General features: G+C 50.6%; 2 protein-coding genes across 3 annotated transcripts in view; one reads left to right on the top strand and one right to left on the bottom strand.

Moving 5' to 3' along the window:
- NFS1 (NFS1 cysteine desulfurase) overlaps window positions 1-5,013 on the bottom strand; it is a 35,697-nt gene extending 30,684 nt beyond the window's left edge. The window contains exons 1-2 of one of the 2 annotated variants that reach the window (XM_075901471.1): window positions 4,960-5,013; window positions 3,899-3,966 (exon numbers count right to left, since the gene is read on the bottom strand). In XM_075901471.1, the coding sequence (XP_075757586.1) occupies window positions 3,899-3,925 (27 nt within the window). In that variant the 5' untranslated portion in view covers window positions 3,926-3,966; window positions 4,960-5,013. Of the gene's footprint in view, window positions 1-3,898; window positions 3,967-4,835 lie in introns of both variants that reach the window. The other variant, XM_075901470.1, reaches the window with a different exon arrangement.
- ROMO1 (reactive oxygen species modulator 1) lies at window positions 4,895-5,898 on the top strand. The gene is made up of 3 exons (XM_075901472.1): window positions 4,895-5,035; window positions 5,121-5,251; window positions 5,690-5,898. The coding sequence occupies exons 2-3, from the start codon at window positions 5,121-5,123 to the stop codon at window positions 5,796-5,798; spliced, it is 240 nt and encodes a 79-aa protein (XP_075757587.1). The 5' UTR covers window positions 4,895-5,035; the 3' UTR covers window positions 5,799-5,898.
- The last annotated feature ends 9,350 nt before the right edge of the window (window positions 5,899-15,248 follow it).

A 15,248-nucleotide genomic window follows, 5' to 3' on the forward strand; every position in this document is an offset into this window, starting at 1 on the left:
CCTGCTGCAAGTCTCCCTGCCTCAGCACCACCTTTGGGACTAGAGCACTAGCACTGGCTCGCCCACGGCAGTGGGAAGGGAAGCCCAAAGCCTTGCCTAGGGCAGGATCAAGGGAAGCCAGGGGCCAGATCTGGGCCCACAGAGATGGCGCGTAAGGGAGTCCTGACATCCTGAGTGTGTCTAGGAGTCTTTCCACCCTGAGGTCAGTGAGGGGTTTGGTTTTGTTTGTTCGTTGTTTCTCCAGGGCCAGGCCCCTGAGGGGTTTGTTTTCTTTGTTATTGATTCTTCTTACTCGTCTATGACCCCTGAATGATTTTTCTTTGGATCAGTGGCTCTCAACCAAAAAAAGGTTCCCTGCCCTTGACATATGTGTCACTTTATCCCAGGCCAGCTGCCAGCGTATTCCAAACTACTGTGAATGCACAAACATTTTGCATATGCTCTGTATTAACCTATCCAGTGAGCAGCAAACAATTCTGAAACATTTTATGTTTTATCTAAGATGGCTCTTCATCGCTGCAGATTTATTTAATTCAAATGACATGATTAGACAGTACTTGATGATAGCCACCACCATAAGGTGCATTTATTTTACCTTTTCCCCAGGAATATTAAGAGGTTTCTAATTATTAACCCTCACAATATCTAAATGTTGATGAAAGACATTCTGGCCATAATACATTTATGCTGAAGGAAGAAGACTGGACTTTCAGACAAAGACCCACTTCTCAACTGTTACTGAGGTACAACGATAGAATTTTAGTTGCATACTACCCTAAAGCTGGTTTGATGCAGCACTGAATAGTAATGCTTATCACAGTGACCACAAAAAAGATGGTGAGTGCCTTAAACTGGGTAAACTACTGGACTCTTTTTTAAGCACAAATAAGACCGTCTCTTCTCAGTCCCTCCAGCTACGTTTACATTGCGCTCTCTTGTGCAAGAACATACGCAAATGAGGTGTGGCGATATCGCCGCGCCTCTTGCATAGTTAATGAGCTGCCATTTTGCACACGGGGTTTTGCACAAGAAGGAGCAATCTATACTCCTTGTTGCGCAAAAACCCTCTCTCGCGCAAGAGCCTTTCTGCCACTTATTTTCAGGCAGAATGGTTTTTGCGCAAAAACGGCGGCTCATTTGTATATGTTCTTGCACAAGACAGTACAATGTAGACGTAGCTTTCATGTGTAGTGAGAAAGAGCGAATGATGGGGAAAGCCAAGATGTAGTTGGGGGTGAGATTATGTTCATTATGAGAACAAGAAGCTTGAGTCTGATGCGGGAAGAGAAGAAAACTAACAGATGGAGTGATTGTGGGAAGGAATGACACATCAAGAATGAATGAGGAAGACTAGATATTGGACTTTGTTACAAAGGGTTCATTCTCCCTCAGAGAGTACTGAAAAAACAGCTTTTCCCCCACAGATACTGGGAAATCAAGTGTAAAAATGTAATAAGAAAAGCAAAAAAAGATTTTGAGGAACAGCTAGCCAAAAACTCAAAAAGAAATAACAAAATGTTTTTTAAGTACATTAGAAGCAGGAAGCCTGCTAAAAAACCTGTGGGTCCCCTAGATGTTCGAACTATAAAAGGAGCAATCAAGGACGATAAAGCCATTGCGGAGAAACTAAATGATTTCTTTGCTTCAGTCTTCACGGCTGAGGACGTTGGGGAGATTCCCGAAACTGCACCGTCCTTTGTGGGTGATGAACCTGAGGAACTGTCCCGGATTGAAGTGTCATTAGAGGAGGTTTTGGAACAAATAGAAAAACTTAACGTTAACAAACTCCGGGACCAGATGGCATTCATCAAAGGGTTCTAAAAGAACTCAAATGGGAAATTGCTGAGCTATTATCTGTGGTTTGTAACCTATCCTTTAAATCGGCTTCCATACCTAATGACTGGAAGGTAGCCAACGTGACACCAATATTTAAAAAGGGTTCTAGAGGCGATCCTGGCAATTACAGACCGGTAAGTCTAACTTCAGTACCGGGCAAATTAGTCGAAACAATACTAAAGAATAAAATTGTGAAGCATGTAGAAGAACATAATTTGTTGGACAAAAGTCAACATGGTTTCTGTAAAGGGAAATCCTGTTTTACTAATCTGTTAGAGTTCTCTGAAGGGGTTAACAAACATGCAGATAAGGGGGATCCAGTAGATATAGTATACTTGGATTTTCAGAAAGCCTTTGACAAGGTCCCTCACCAAAGGCTCTTGTGTAAATTGCATGGCCATGGGATAAGAGGGAAGGTCCTTTCTTGGATTGAGAACTGGTTAAAAGACAGGAAACAAAGGTTAGGAAGAAATGGTAAATTTTCAGAATGGAGAGGGGTAACTAGTGGTGTCCCCTTAGGGCCAGTCCTGGGACCAATCCTTTTCAACTTATTCATAAATGATCTGGAGAAAGGGGTAAGCCGTGAGGTAGTAAAGTTTGCAGATGATACAAAACTGTTTAGGATAGTCAAGACAGAAGCAGACTGTGAGGGACTCCAAAAAGATCTCACCAAACTGAGTGATTGGGCAACAAAATGGCAAATTAAATTTAATGTGGATAAGTGTAAAGTAATGCACATCGGGAAAATTACCCCAACTATACGTACAGTATGATGGGGGCTAATTTGGCTACGACAAATCAGGAAAGAGATCTTGGAGTTATCGCGGACAGTTCTCTGAAAACTTCCACGCACTGTGCAGCGGCGGTAAAAAAGGCAAATAGGATGCTAGGAATTATTAGGAAAGGGACAGAAAATAAGACACAGAATATCTTACTGCCCCTGTATACAACTATGGTACGCCCACATCTTGAATACTGTGTACAAATGTGGTCTCCTCACCTCAAAAAAGATATTTTGGCCTTGGAAAGGGTTCAGAAAAGGGCAACTAAAATGATTAGGGGTTTGGAACGGGTCCCATATGAGGAGAGGTTAAAGCGACTGGGACTTTTCAGTTTAGAAAAGAGGAGACTGAGGGGGGAATATGATAGAGGTCTATAAAATCATGAGTGGTGTGGAGAGGGCCGATAAAGAAAAGTTATTGATTAGTTCCCTAAATAGAAGAACTATAGGACACCAAATGAAATTAATGGGTAGCAGGTTTAAAACTAATAAAAGGAAGTTCTTCTTCACACAGCGCGTAGTCAACCTGTGGAACTCCTTGCCAGAGGAGGCTGTGAAGGCTAGGACTATAATAGAGTTTAAAGAGAAGCTAGATAATTTCATGGAGGTTAGGTCCATAAAAGGCTATTAGCCAAGGGATAAAATGGTGTCCTTGGCCTCTGTTTGTCAGAGGCTGGAGAGAGATGGCAAGAGACAAATCGCTTGATCATTGTCTTCGGTCCACCCTCTCTGGGGCACTTGGTGCTGGCCACTGTCGGCAGACAGGATACTGGGCTAGAAGGACCTTTGGTCTGACCCACTACGGCCGTTCTTATGTTCTTATACTCATGAGCATTTGGACTCACTTATTGAAGTCTGCATTTCTCATTGTTAAGATTGTGTCATGGTTACTTGTAGTAAAAGTAACAACATTCACAGAAGGCTGTAAATAAAATACTAAAAATAATGGCGGTGAGGAGATGACTGAAGCTTGAGTGGTGGGGGATGAGAGCTTAAGTGCTGTGGGGGCAGGAGAGATCTGCACTGAGAGCAGCAGGGGAGGGAACCTCTTCCAGCACTGCTGGAGAGCTGCAGGAGGAGAGCGCACCCACTCCCCGGGGCTGCGACCAAAAGCTTTAGTCCAAGACTGATACAAACCAACGTCACAGAGAGTTCTAGAAATCACAGAATCTGTGATTTCCAGGACACACCTTGCCCATTAGGCAAGTAGCCTATCAGGTTACAACCACAGGGTTCATTCTAGGGCACCAGCATATGTTCGCATCACTTCATTTTACTAACCAGAGAAGTAGTTGCCTGGACATCCATATACAATGGCCGGAGCGTGGATTCTTCACTAAGACCCTTTTCTACAAAGGGAAAAAAAACACAGGACAGTGATAGCTGCACAGCAAGCACAAAGTACAAAGAAGGACACAATGGGAGAGAGAGGAAAAAAGCAAAACACTGCAACAACAGAAGCTGAAAGTGGCTTCAGGAAAAGAACATCGGAGAAACCACAGTCAGCAGAGTACGTGTCCACTGAGAACACACAGCGCACTTGGCACGCTGAAGGAGAACTAACCACTGCCTGTGTTGCTAGGAAAGCGGAGGAAGACACCCGTGTTCTCTGGCAAGTGGCCACAGCCAGCCCAGGTCAACAGTGTACATGAAAGGAAACATCAGGAGTCCTGAAGCTTCACCACACTCATCAGCCGGAGGTATTTCTATGGCCACCATCACCAACAATCTTCAGGACATTCACTACACTCAGGTGAGGCATGACCCATTTTACAGGAGGCAAGCGAGGCCCAGAGAAATCTGCCCACAGGCCAGGGTGCCAACGTTCCCCTGGCCCTGCCCCACGCCCTGCAGCCCCCTTCACTTGGTGGCTCGCTCACCCACCCTCACTGGGCTGGGCAGGGGCTTAGTGTGGGGGGGGCTCTAGGCTGGAAGCCTGAGAAGGGGCAGAGGCTGAGGCATGGGCAGGAGGCAGAGCTTGGGGTGCAGGGATCAGGGTTTGGGCACGGGAGGCATGGGGGGGGGCTGGGGGGGCAGAGTTTGGGGCGGGGGTCGGGCTGAGAGGAGGGCAGAGATTGGGGGCAGGGGGGCGAGCTGGGGGGCAGAGTTTGGGGGGCGGGCTGAGGGGGGAGCCGAGTTTGGGGCGGGGGGTTCGCGGAGGGGCGGGGGGGCTCCCATCGGCCCCAGGGCCCCGCCCAGCCCGGCCCGGCGCGCTCACCCCGGCGCGGCGCCGCCCTCGACACCCGCCGGGCCCCCGGGCCGCCGAGCGCGCGCGCCCCCGCCCCCCGCAGCAGCAGCGACAGCGACATCTCCGCGCGGCCAGGCCGGAAGCTTCCCCTGACCTTTCACCCCCGCGCGTCATCGCGGCGCGCCGGAAGTGGCGGCGGGGCTGGCGCGGCGGCCGGAGGCGCGAGCGAGGTGAGGCCGCGGGCCGGGGGGGTCGGCGGGTTCCCAGGGGCCCCCCCCCCGGCTGTGGGCGGGGCCTCAGCGCCTTCTCTTGCAGATGCCGGTGAGCGTGGGGCCCTACGGGCAGGCGCAGCCCAGCTGCTTCGAGCGGGTCAAGATGGGCTTCGCGATGGGCTTCGCCGTGGGCGTGGCGGCGGGCGCGCTCTTCGGCGCCTTCTCCTGCCTCAGGTAGGGGGCGGGGCCCGGGCACGCGCGGGGGGGCGGCGGACAAGCTGGACCCCCCCGCTCCACAGCCCCAGGAGCGCGGGGGCCGCGCGGCGCCACAAAACATTCCATTCGCCAGAGTAGCGGCGGGCTGCGAACTGCCGCCTCCTGCCTGCGGGGGGAGGGGCGCGCCGAGCCCAGAGCCCGGCTCCCTCTGCGCCCAGCCTGCTGCCCTGGCCCTGCCCGCACCTCCCGCAAACTCCGGTACGAGCTCAGTGTGCAGCGCTGCCGGATCCTGGGAGACCGGCTTGGCTACAGTCGTGGCCCACTGGGCTGGAGGGCGGCTCGTGCAACCCACGTGCTGGTGTATACAGTCTAGAAGTGAATGAAGCCAAATCCAGTCTCATCTGTCATAGATTGTTGCTGCAGTAGCAGAACCTTGCACCGTTTCCTCTTTTTCAGGGTTGGCATGAGAGGACGAGAACTGATGGGCGGAGTTGGCAAAACCATGATGCAAAGTGGTGGCACGTTTGGGACATTCATGGCCATTGGCATGGGAATCCGCTGCTAATCTGGAGCATGGGATTGTTTTTAACCCGAAGACAAATGCCCCAATTCAGTCATTCCACCTCTGTAATATAATAAAACCTTTGGGTATCTAGAAAGTTAAATTCTCCGTCTCAGTGAGATTGGTATAAGGCTTCAATCGTGCTCTCAGATTCTAACTACAGGGTTTTCTACTGCACACCACACAGCCTCTGGTACGAAGCAGCAGGCCTAGTAGTGACCGAACTTACTGTCCTTCCCTAGGTGGTGAGGAGAACCTGAAATCTGACATTTTAAAGGTAGAAAGCAAAACTGATTAAAGAGCCACCCTCCTACACCTTCCACTCTTCCCATAGCTACAGGAACAGATTAGCTCCCCAGTTAAATAATGCTGTCTGTTCCAAGTGATCTCATAGGTGTCGGCTTTCAGCCTGGGCTTGACCAGCCCTCAGTTCCTTCCGTCTCTTGCCTCTGGGTCTCTGCTGGAATCCCCACTCCTGGAAATGTCCACTATTCCCTGCTGGAGATAGGACTTATTTGCATGATCTTGAGGAGCAGTGCCAAGGACTCAGCCCTGACAGCGGGTGGCCAAAGCCTCTCTCAGAGCTGCAGGGTATCTTCCTTAAACAAGGGGATGGGAAAGTGAAAGCCAGTCACTGTCTGGGACTGGGTTTCCCCAGCTGGCTCCCTACCAGTCTCTAGCGTCCCTTCTTCATGGTCAAGTTTTCCCCTGCTCCATGGCCATTTTCACCTTTGTAAGCTTCCCTTCTTCAGACAAAGCATGCTCTGTGCAGGTATGCTCATGGCACAGTTGGGGGCTGTCCTATCCCTGGCCTCACAAGCCCAGAAAGCTTTCTTGTTCAAGCAGCTGCCAGTCTCTTGGGGAAAAGCATGTTTGCATGCTACTTCCCAGCACCATGCTGCACCTAGCTCTGGGACAAGCGTGCCAGCTACCAGCCTTGCACCAAGAGGTGAGAGACCGTTGGAGAGAACAGCCACAGCAAAGTAGGTACATGGGCTGTGACTAGGAAACAGGGCTGCCCAGCAGTTTACCTGGCATTTCCATGAGCCACTTTGATGTGTGAGCCACCTTCTCCCTGGCAAACAGCTTTAGGCTCAAATATAGGATGGGGAACACTGTGCCTGCAAAGTTGCGGGACAGTCCCCCCCCCCCTTGCCTGTATCTGCAGCTGTGTAGAGAAAGGACTGGAGACATCTAGTCGGCAAGGACAGACATTCAGCTCAGCTGTACTGACAACATTAAAGCTTCATTGCAATAGCACAGCTCACCTTTGATCTCTTACATAAATCACTTCTAGCATGGCCTAGTTAGGTTTGGCAAAGTGAGCTAACCTCTGGCACGAAAGTGAACACTATTAGGTGACTAACTTGGCAGGCTCCACTTTAAAGTGGAAATGGCCCAAGGAGATTGAGGACAAAGACTGGATCTGCCACTAATCTTTATTAAGACTGCCACCCTATCACTCATCCACTTGTAGCATAAGAACAGCCCTATTTGGTCAGCCCAAAGCTCCATCTAGCTCAGGATACTGACTTCTGGCAGTGGCTAAAGCCAAATGTCCCAGAGTGAGTAAACAGAACAGGAGAAGGGATCATGTGATGGTTCTCTGTCACCCATGCCCAATTTCTGAGGGGGCAGGGACACGATTCTTACCCTGCCTGACTCTTATGTATTGATGGACCTGACCTCCATACATTTCTCAATACGCTGCTGAACCCTGTTACAAGTCCTGGTCTTCACAACATCCTCCAGCAAGGAGGTCTACAAGTTGACTGTGCTGTGTGAAGAGATACCTCCTTTTGTTTGAAACCTGCTGTGACGGCACGTTGGGGTCCCCTGTCTCCTGCACCCAGAAATGGCACAAACAGACTGCACCAGCCGGTGGAATAGAGGAAGTTTATTACCTCTCCAGGGATACAGCACAGCACAGATGTAATCTGGTCACAGAGCTGGGCTAGGATGCCTCAGGCCCCCTTGAGATGGGGGAGACTGGGCCCTTAAACTCCAGCCCCTTTCCATAGGCTGTCTCCTCCATGCTCTCAGACAGCAACTAACCCACACTCTTCCAGCCCTGCCCCCAGCCAGGGCAGCATTCCACCTTCCTTTGTTCCTCTCCATGGGGGGTGTCTGGCCATACTGGTTTGCATAGTGACTCATCCTGTTTTGCTGGGTCGTGGTACCCACGGCAGCCAGTGGGGGTTATCCCAGAGCCAGCAGCATAGAAACCAGCCAGGTACCCCCACTATGTCACACCTGCTACGGGCATTACTGAAGTGCCAACCTTTGTGTTCAAACTGACCTTAAGTTGATATGGAATTGAACTGTGGCATTGGCTTCGGGGACCAGGACTGTAGTCTGGCTCCTTCATTCTGTAATTCCGTGGTCACCAACCAATAGATCTCAGGGGCTCTAAGAGTAGCTCTTGAGCCCTCTGTGAACTGCGCACCTGCGCAGTACATTTACATTAGATTTCCTCATGTAATGTAGGCGGGGCTTCAAGGAAGGGGCAGGGCAGTAGATCTTCGCCTGTTCTGAGACTTAAAAAGTGATCTTGGGTGTAAAAAGGTTGGAGACCACTGCTGTAATTCCTTTGCCCCCTCCATTCTCAGTATTACCTCCCATGTCTCAGGTCCTTTGGGGCACAGGCTGAGATCTTTCTCCAACCAGTCCTAGAGTTGTCTCCAGCTGATGGTTTGTGACAGGTTCTCCCCAGGATCCCTGAGAACATGGTATCAAAATCTTCCTGACTTTTGACAGTGACTAATTGACATACTTGAACTGTTTCATAGAACACTAGAATTGGAAGAGACCTCAAGAGGTCCAGTCCAGTCCAGTCCCCTGCCCTTAGGGCAGGACCCAGTACCATCTGGACCCGTGCTCACCAACCAGTAGATCACGATCTACCGGTAGATCTCAGGGGCTCTAAGAGTAGCTCTTGAGCCCTCTGTGAACTGCGCACCTGCGCAGTACATTTACATTAGATTTCCTCATGTAATGTAGGCGGGGCTTCAAAGAAGGGGCAGGGCAGTAGATCTTTGCCTGTTCTGAGACTTAAAAAGTGATCTTGGGTGTAAAATGGTTGGAGACCACTGATCTAGACCATCCCTGATAGACATTTATCTAACCTACTTTTAAATATCTCCAGAGATGGGGATTCCACAACCTCCCTAGGCAATTTATTCCAGGGTTTAACCACCCTTAAGCTACGGCTACACTGGCATGAATTTCCAGAAATGCTTAAAACGGAATACTATTCCGTTTTCAGCTTCTCCAGAAACGGAGCGTCTACATTGGCCGCGGAGTTTCCGTGATAACGATGCGCTTTTCCAGAAAAGCGCGTCTACATTGGCGGCGCGCTTTTCCGGAAAAGCAAAAGCCCGGAACCATTTTGAAAAGGGCAAAGGCCACCAGACCTTTACGGGGGCGGGGCTGGAGCTCCGTCCAGATGCGTGGTTAAAGGGGTCTCGCCAGGTAGCTGTTGGTCTCGTGCTCCCGTGCCTTGGGACCTCTGCCAGGGACTGGCACCCTTCACAGGGTCGGTGGTTGCCCTGTGAGTTTTGGGGACACCACCCTTGGGCCCCCAACTGCTTTTCCCAGCGTCTTCTTTTTTCTGCCCTGCTCTATCTGCCATGGAGCCATGGGTGGCCATGTACCTGCTCAGACCCCTGTTGGACCTGTACATATGCCCTGGCGTTCATATACCAGGAGGCAGAGATCACCTTGGACTCCCTCACCAGGGAGGTCCTGGCAACCGCGTGGCATCAGCACCCTACCATAGACCGGCCCATCTGGACTTTGTAGACGACTTTGTCAGGGTGCCCATTGTGGCGCGCATCTCGCGGCATTCTTCCAGGAACGCAGCCCATCCCTCCTGCCGCCACTCCTGGTTCCCCTGCACACGCTCCGCAATGGAGGTCTGGATCCCCTCCACCGTGGTGACGTGACGCCGAAGCAGCTGGTCCCGGTGTCAGAGCCTGGGCTTCCGGGCTTGGGCAGCTGGGGGTGCCGCTGCTGCTGGAGTCGTGGGTCTGGTGCTGGGTCCCGCTGCAGGGAAGAGAAGAAAGGACGGGTCAGTCAGGCAGGCTGTCCACTGTCCCCACACCTCCATGCCCTCCACCCCGGAGCCCAGGTGACTGCACAGTTGTGGCTTGGGCCCACTCGGTTCCCCTCCCGCTCCCGTGTTGTATGTTGTCAAGGAGGACCGCCCCTGGAGTAGGGTCCTCCCTCCAGTATTGTAAGCACCAGTCTGTATCCTGGCCCTGTGCAGGGCGGGAGGGTGCTTGTGCTGTGTTCACCTGTGGAACTCCCTGCCGGTGGACACTGTGAAAAGCTTAGGGCTAATGAGTGGTGTTTGACAGGGAGCGAGATGCATCCCCACGGCAGTGCCTGGGAGCACACCTGTCAGTGGCGGTCTGGGCTCTCAGATCCCCTCGCGTGGGATATCTCCTGGACAGAACCAGAAGGGTGACTGGGTGGGGGGATGTCCCATCCTTGCAGCAAAACTCAGGGGCCCTTCTCCCTCCCACTATCCCTCCCGCAAGCCTGGTAGCCCAGGGACAGGTGTGGCCACAGTGGGGACTTCCCTCGGGGAACCTGTCAAAGCACTGGGAGCAGGTGAGGGGCTCGGTGGGGGTCCACGGTCACAGGACTGTGACACTGCGCTTATCCCAGGAGCAGCTGGCTGTGCCTCACAGCCAGGCATGGGACAGTGTGCCATTCCCTGTGCTGCACCCCTTGGTGGAGCTGCGGGCTCTGGGCTGAGTCCCTGGGGCCCTGGCCGGTTCCAGCCGGCATCCACCCTTCCCCCTGGTCCCGCCGAATGTGTGCGAGGAGCACGGTCCCAGGCGTGCCCTGCAGCTGCCTGCCACGGCCACCTGCCGCTCGGTCACCAGGCTGCACATGGTTGCACGTGCTGCTGCCTCATGCTACGCAGCGTGCAGCTCACGTGGCCTGAGTGACATGCTCCCCTTCTCCCCCCTCCGGGGACCTGGCTCTCCCTCCCCCCCGCCCTCCGCCCTTTGGGAGTGTAACCTTCAAAGACTCACCAGTGGGTTCCTCCCCGGCCACAGAGGAGCTGCTGGAGGAGGCCTGCTGGGTGGCAACGCTGGCCTCCTCTCCCAAAGCGCCGCCACTGTTGTCTCCCTCCTCCAGCTCGGTGGGACGGTTGATGGGGGGGGTGCTGGCAGGTGTCTACAGGGACAGCTGGGGCTTGCGGGGCTGGCTCACCCAGAAAAGAGTGCAGCCTCTCAAAATAGGGGCAGGCATCGGGTCCTGCTCCGCTCCCCTCCATGGCCCGCACGTACCCCAGCCACAGCTCCTTCACCTTGGAGCGCACCTGCTCGCAGTTGCGGCTGGGGTGGCCTTGCTGGGCCAGGTTTCGTGCCAGCCGGGTGTACAAGTCGGCGTTCCGGCGGTGGGACTGCAGGTCATGGAGACCCTCCTCCTCCTCCCACAAGTCCAGGAGGGTCTCCAGCTCCCTGGGGGTCCAGGATGGGGCCCTGCGTTTCCGGCCCCTGGGGGCTTCCTCCCCTGCCCCGGGTGACGGTGGCTGACGACCACCTGGAGCTGCCATGCCTGCACTGAAGTGGCTGGGCAGCACAGTTGCCACGTGGCAGAGCTGGGAAGGGTGGTCTCCGGGGGGCTCCTGCCAGCGTGCGGGCTCTTTAAGCCCTCGGGTTACGCGGAAGTCCGCGGCTTCTACGGGGTCTCCTGCCGTCCAAACCGCTTTTTTCTGTTTCTTCTGCTTTTCCGGAAAAGCTGTCTACACTGGCCCTTTTCTGGAAAAGCTTTTCCGGAAAAAGGACTTTTGCCCGAGCGGGAGCAGCGTAGCGTTTCCGGAAAAGCGGCTGATTTTCCGGAATAAGTGGCCCAGTGTAGACACAGCCTGAGCGTTAGGAAGTTTTTCCTAATGTCCAACCTAAACCTCCCTTGCTACAATTTAAGCCCATTTCTTCTTGTCCTATCAGAGGCCAAGAAGAACAATTTTTCTCCCTCCTTGTGACACCCTTTTAGATACCTGAAGACCGCTATCATGTCCCCCCGTGGTCGTCTTCTTGCCACACTAAACCAAATTATTTCAGTCTTCCTTCATAGGTCACGTCTTATAGATCTTTTATCATTCTTGATGCTCATCTCTGGTCCCTCTCCATTTTCTCCACATCTTTGTTGAAATGTGGTGCCCAGAACTGGACACAATACTCGAACTGAAACCTGATCAGCACAGAATAGAACCGAAGAATGACTTCTTGTGTCTTGCTCACAATGTTCGTTAATGCATCCCAGAATCATGTTTGCTTTTTTTTGCAATACTATCATGCTGACGACTCATATTTAGCTTGTGGTCCACTATGACCCCTAGATCCTTTTCTGCAGTACTCCTTCCTAGACAGTCATTTCCCATTCTGTATGTGAGAGACTGATTGTTCCTTCCTAAGTGGAGCACTTTGCATCTGTCCTTATTAAACTTGATCCTATTTACCTCAGACCATTTCTCCAGATCTTTTTGAATTACGACCCATCCTCCAAAGCACTTGCAGCCCCTCCCAGTTTGGTATCATCTGCAAACTTAGTAACTGTCCTCTCTATGCCAGTATCTAAATTGTTGAATAAGATAGTGAACAGAACCAGTCCCAAAACAGATCCCTGCGGAATCCCACTTATTAATGGTTCACAATCCTGCTGGAAGGGCATAAGTCCTCTGAGATCTGTTATCCAGTCAGTTATGTATCCACCTTATAGTAGCCCCATGTAGGTTGTATTTGCCTGGTTTATTGAGAATACCATGTGAGACTATCAAATGCCTTACTAAAGTCTAGGTATACCACATCCACAAGGCCTGTTATCCTATTAAAGAAAGCTATCAATCAGATTGGTTTGACGTGATTTGTTCTTTACAGATCCATGCTGGCTGTTACTCGTCAGCTTATCTTCCAGGTGTTGGCAGATGAATTCCTTAATTACTTCATTATCTTTCCTGGCACAGAAGTTAAACGGACTGGTCTGTTATCTTATTTCCCTTTTTATAGAGTGGCACTAGGTTTGCCCTCTTCCAGTTTTCTGGAATCTTTCCTGACTTTTGTGATTTTTCAAAGATGATAGCTAAAAGCTTAGATACCTCCTCTGTCAGCTCCTTGAGTATTCTAGGATGCATTTCATCAGGCTCTGGTGACTTACAAACATCTCACTTTTCTAAGTAATTTTTAAGTTATCTTTTAGACCTATCCCCTCTTCCCACTAAATGAGTGAAATCAACAGAACATACAATAGTTAACTGATCCCTCCTGTCACCCCAGTCCAGCTTCTTGCAAACAGGGTGTAATTAGCTGAGGGTTGATAAAATCGTAAGGCTTGACTAAAAGGTCTGAAATCTAGTGAGCAAGACTTTGGCTCAATGAAACTGCAGGTAGGAAAGAGGGTTGGCTTAAAAGAAACACAGGCCACCCCCCACCCTGACAACCTAATTTGTTCATGGAGAACCATCCTAAGTTGAATCCTTATTTCCCATAGGTGCAATGTTATAAATGGTGGTTCCTGTTTCTGGAAACCCATTTCACACCCAAAAAAATACCAACATTGACTATGGAAATTGAGGAAAACTAAATACTTCAAATAATGCACAAAACACACTAAAAAGTGAAGGCCGGTGTGACACATGCGCCCAGTTCAAGCAGCAGCTGCAGACTGGTGAGTCTGACCTTGTGCGTTTCCTGTTTTGGAACGACGCGTGGAGCCTGTGTCGTACACCGTCGTAAATGTAAGCTGCAGATGTAAATTGGGGGGTTTTAGGAGCTATCTTGCATGAAAAAATGGTTGTAAGTGCAGGGAGTCATAAGTTGGGGGTTGCCTGTAGTATAAGTGAGGTCAAGCATAAAGAACACCAAAAAGTACCAGACACAGGAACCAAGCATCTTGGTATCAACTACTCCCCCAAAATAAAGTACATACCAAGGTAGGTTCAGGACCAGGTCTAAGTTGACAATATGAACAATAGTAACTAAGTCCCCTCTTATGCGAGGTAAAGTTCAATAACCAGGTAACAGAGGGTGGCAACCTCATGTCAGTGATGTGTAGCTTGTTTGTACCTGTGTATAAATGTGCACCTCTGAGGGTGAATTACCAGCTGACTGTGGGGGAGGCATATGCACAGTGGCTGGCATTTAATGGGTGTCAGCGCATTGCCATGGCTTACATAAAGTGCAGTGGCACTGCAGCAAGTCTGTTTGCTGTATTAGTGTAGCTGTCACCCTGTTTGGGTGATTTCGATCCTTATCTGATTTGTGGTCTCTAGGGGCTCTTTCCTGAGTATCATTAACTAATTGTGCATGGTTAATGCCTACTCATTTTATGTTACCAACCCTCAACTTACTACACAGGTTAGGGAGTGAGCATCCCTGCTCAGCCGGCTGATTACCAGCTATTGGTGGACTTAGAATACAAAACAATTTTTTTTGAAAGATTTAGTTTAGAAAAATCTCCCCCCAGCAGATTTCACAGGCTTACATGTTGACACACACTCCTTTGTTTTAAAACTTCTGCCTATTAATATAATTGGGTGACCCTTAGTTCTGGCATTACATGGAGTAAATATTTCCTTATTTACTTTCAGCTCCCGTCAAGATTTTTAGTAGGCCTCTATCATCCACTCCATTAATCATCTCTTCCAAGAATGGTCTGTATTTTTAATCTCTCCTCAGAGGGAAACTTCCAAACCCTCATTCATTTTTGTTGCCCTTCAATGCAGCTTTTCGGATTGCAAAATGTCCTTCAGACAGGACACCCATTTCTCCAGGCAGCATTCAAGATGATGATATATATTTTCGTCTCATCTATCACTTTCCTAATGGTTCCTAACATTGTTACCTTGACTGCTGCTGCAATGGAATGCTTTAAAAAAAATTAACTATCCACTGTGACTCCCAGGATCTTTCAATGCTACCACCTAATTTAGACTTTTATATATAGTTGGAATTTTCCAAATATGCATTGCTTTGCATGAATCAACACTGAATTGTGTGCCATTGTGTTGCCCAATCACCCAGTTGTAGGATCCCTTTGCAGCCAGCTTTGGACTTGTGCTAACTTTGCCACCTCACACTTCACCCCTTTTTCTAGCTCACTTATCAGCACTGTCCCCAGCCTTCCATCTGTTTGCTTCCTTGCCACTAGCCTGCACCTTCTCCTGCAGGATCTAGACATTACCTCCCTGGGACAGAGCTCTGCTGAGGTTCAGAATAAGGATGTTAAGTATCAATTGACTTACTAGTTGAGTAGTCATTAAGGAAGGGTGCTCAAAGCGCTCACTTCCAGCTCAGGCTGCATCTGAGCAAAACTCCCAGCTGCCGCTCTGCAGTCTTAAAGGGACAGGGAAAGACACTGCTTCAGTCTCTGGTCCCCTTGTGAGTCTCAGGACAACCCTCACACTGCCACTCTGCATTTTTAAAGGGACACAGCAGC

The sequence above is a fragment of the Pelodiscus sinensis genome, chromosome 18, assembly GCF_049634645.1.
Source record: "Pelodiscus sinensis isolate JC-2024 chromosome 18, ASM4963464v1, whole genome shotgun sequence".
Classification (NCBI taxonomy): Eukaryota; Metazoa; Chordata; order Testudines; family Trionychidae; genus Pelodiscus; species Pelodiscus sinensis.

Bases quoted from the DNA above. Each gene is read 5' to 3' on its own strand.
- ROMO1 (XM_075901472.1), top strand. From the start codon at position 5,121: ATGCCGGTGAGCGTGGGGCCCTACGGGCAGGCGCAGCCCAGCTGCTTC. The intron at 5,252-5,689 runs GTAGGGGGCGGG...CCTCTTTTTCAG, and splicing joins GGCGCCTTCTCCTGCCTCAG to GGTTGGCATGAGAGGACGAG.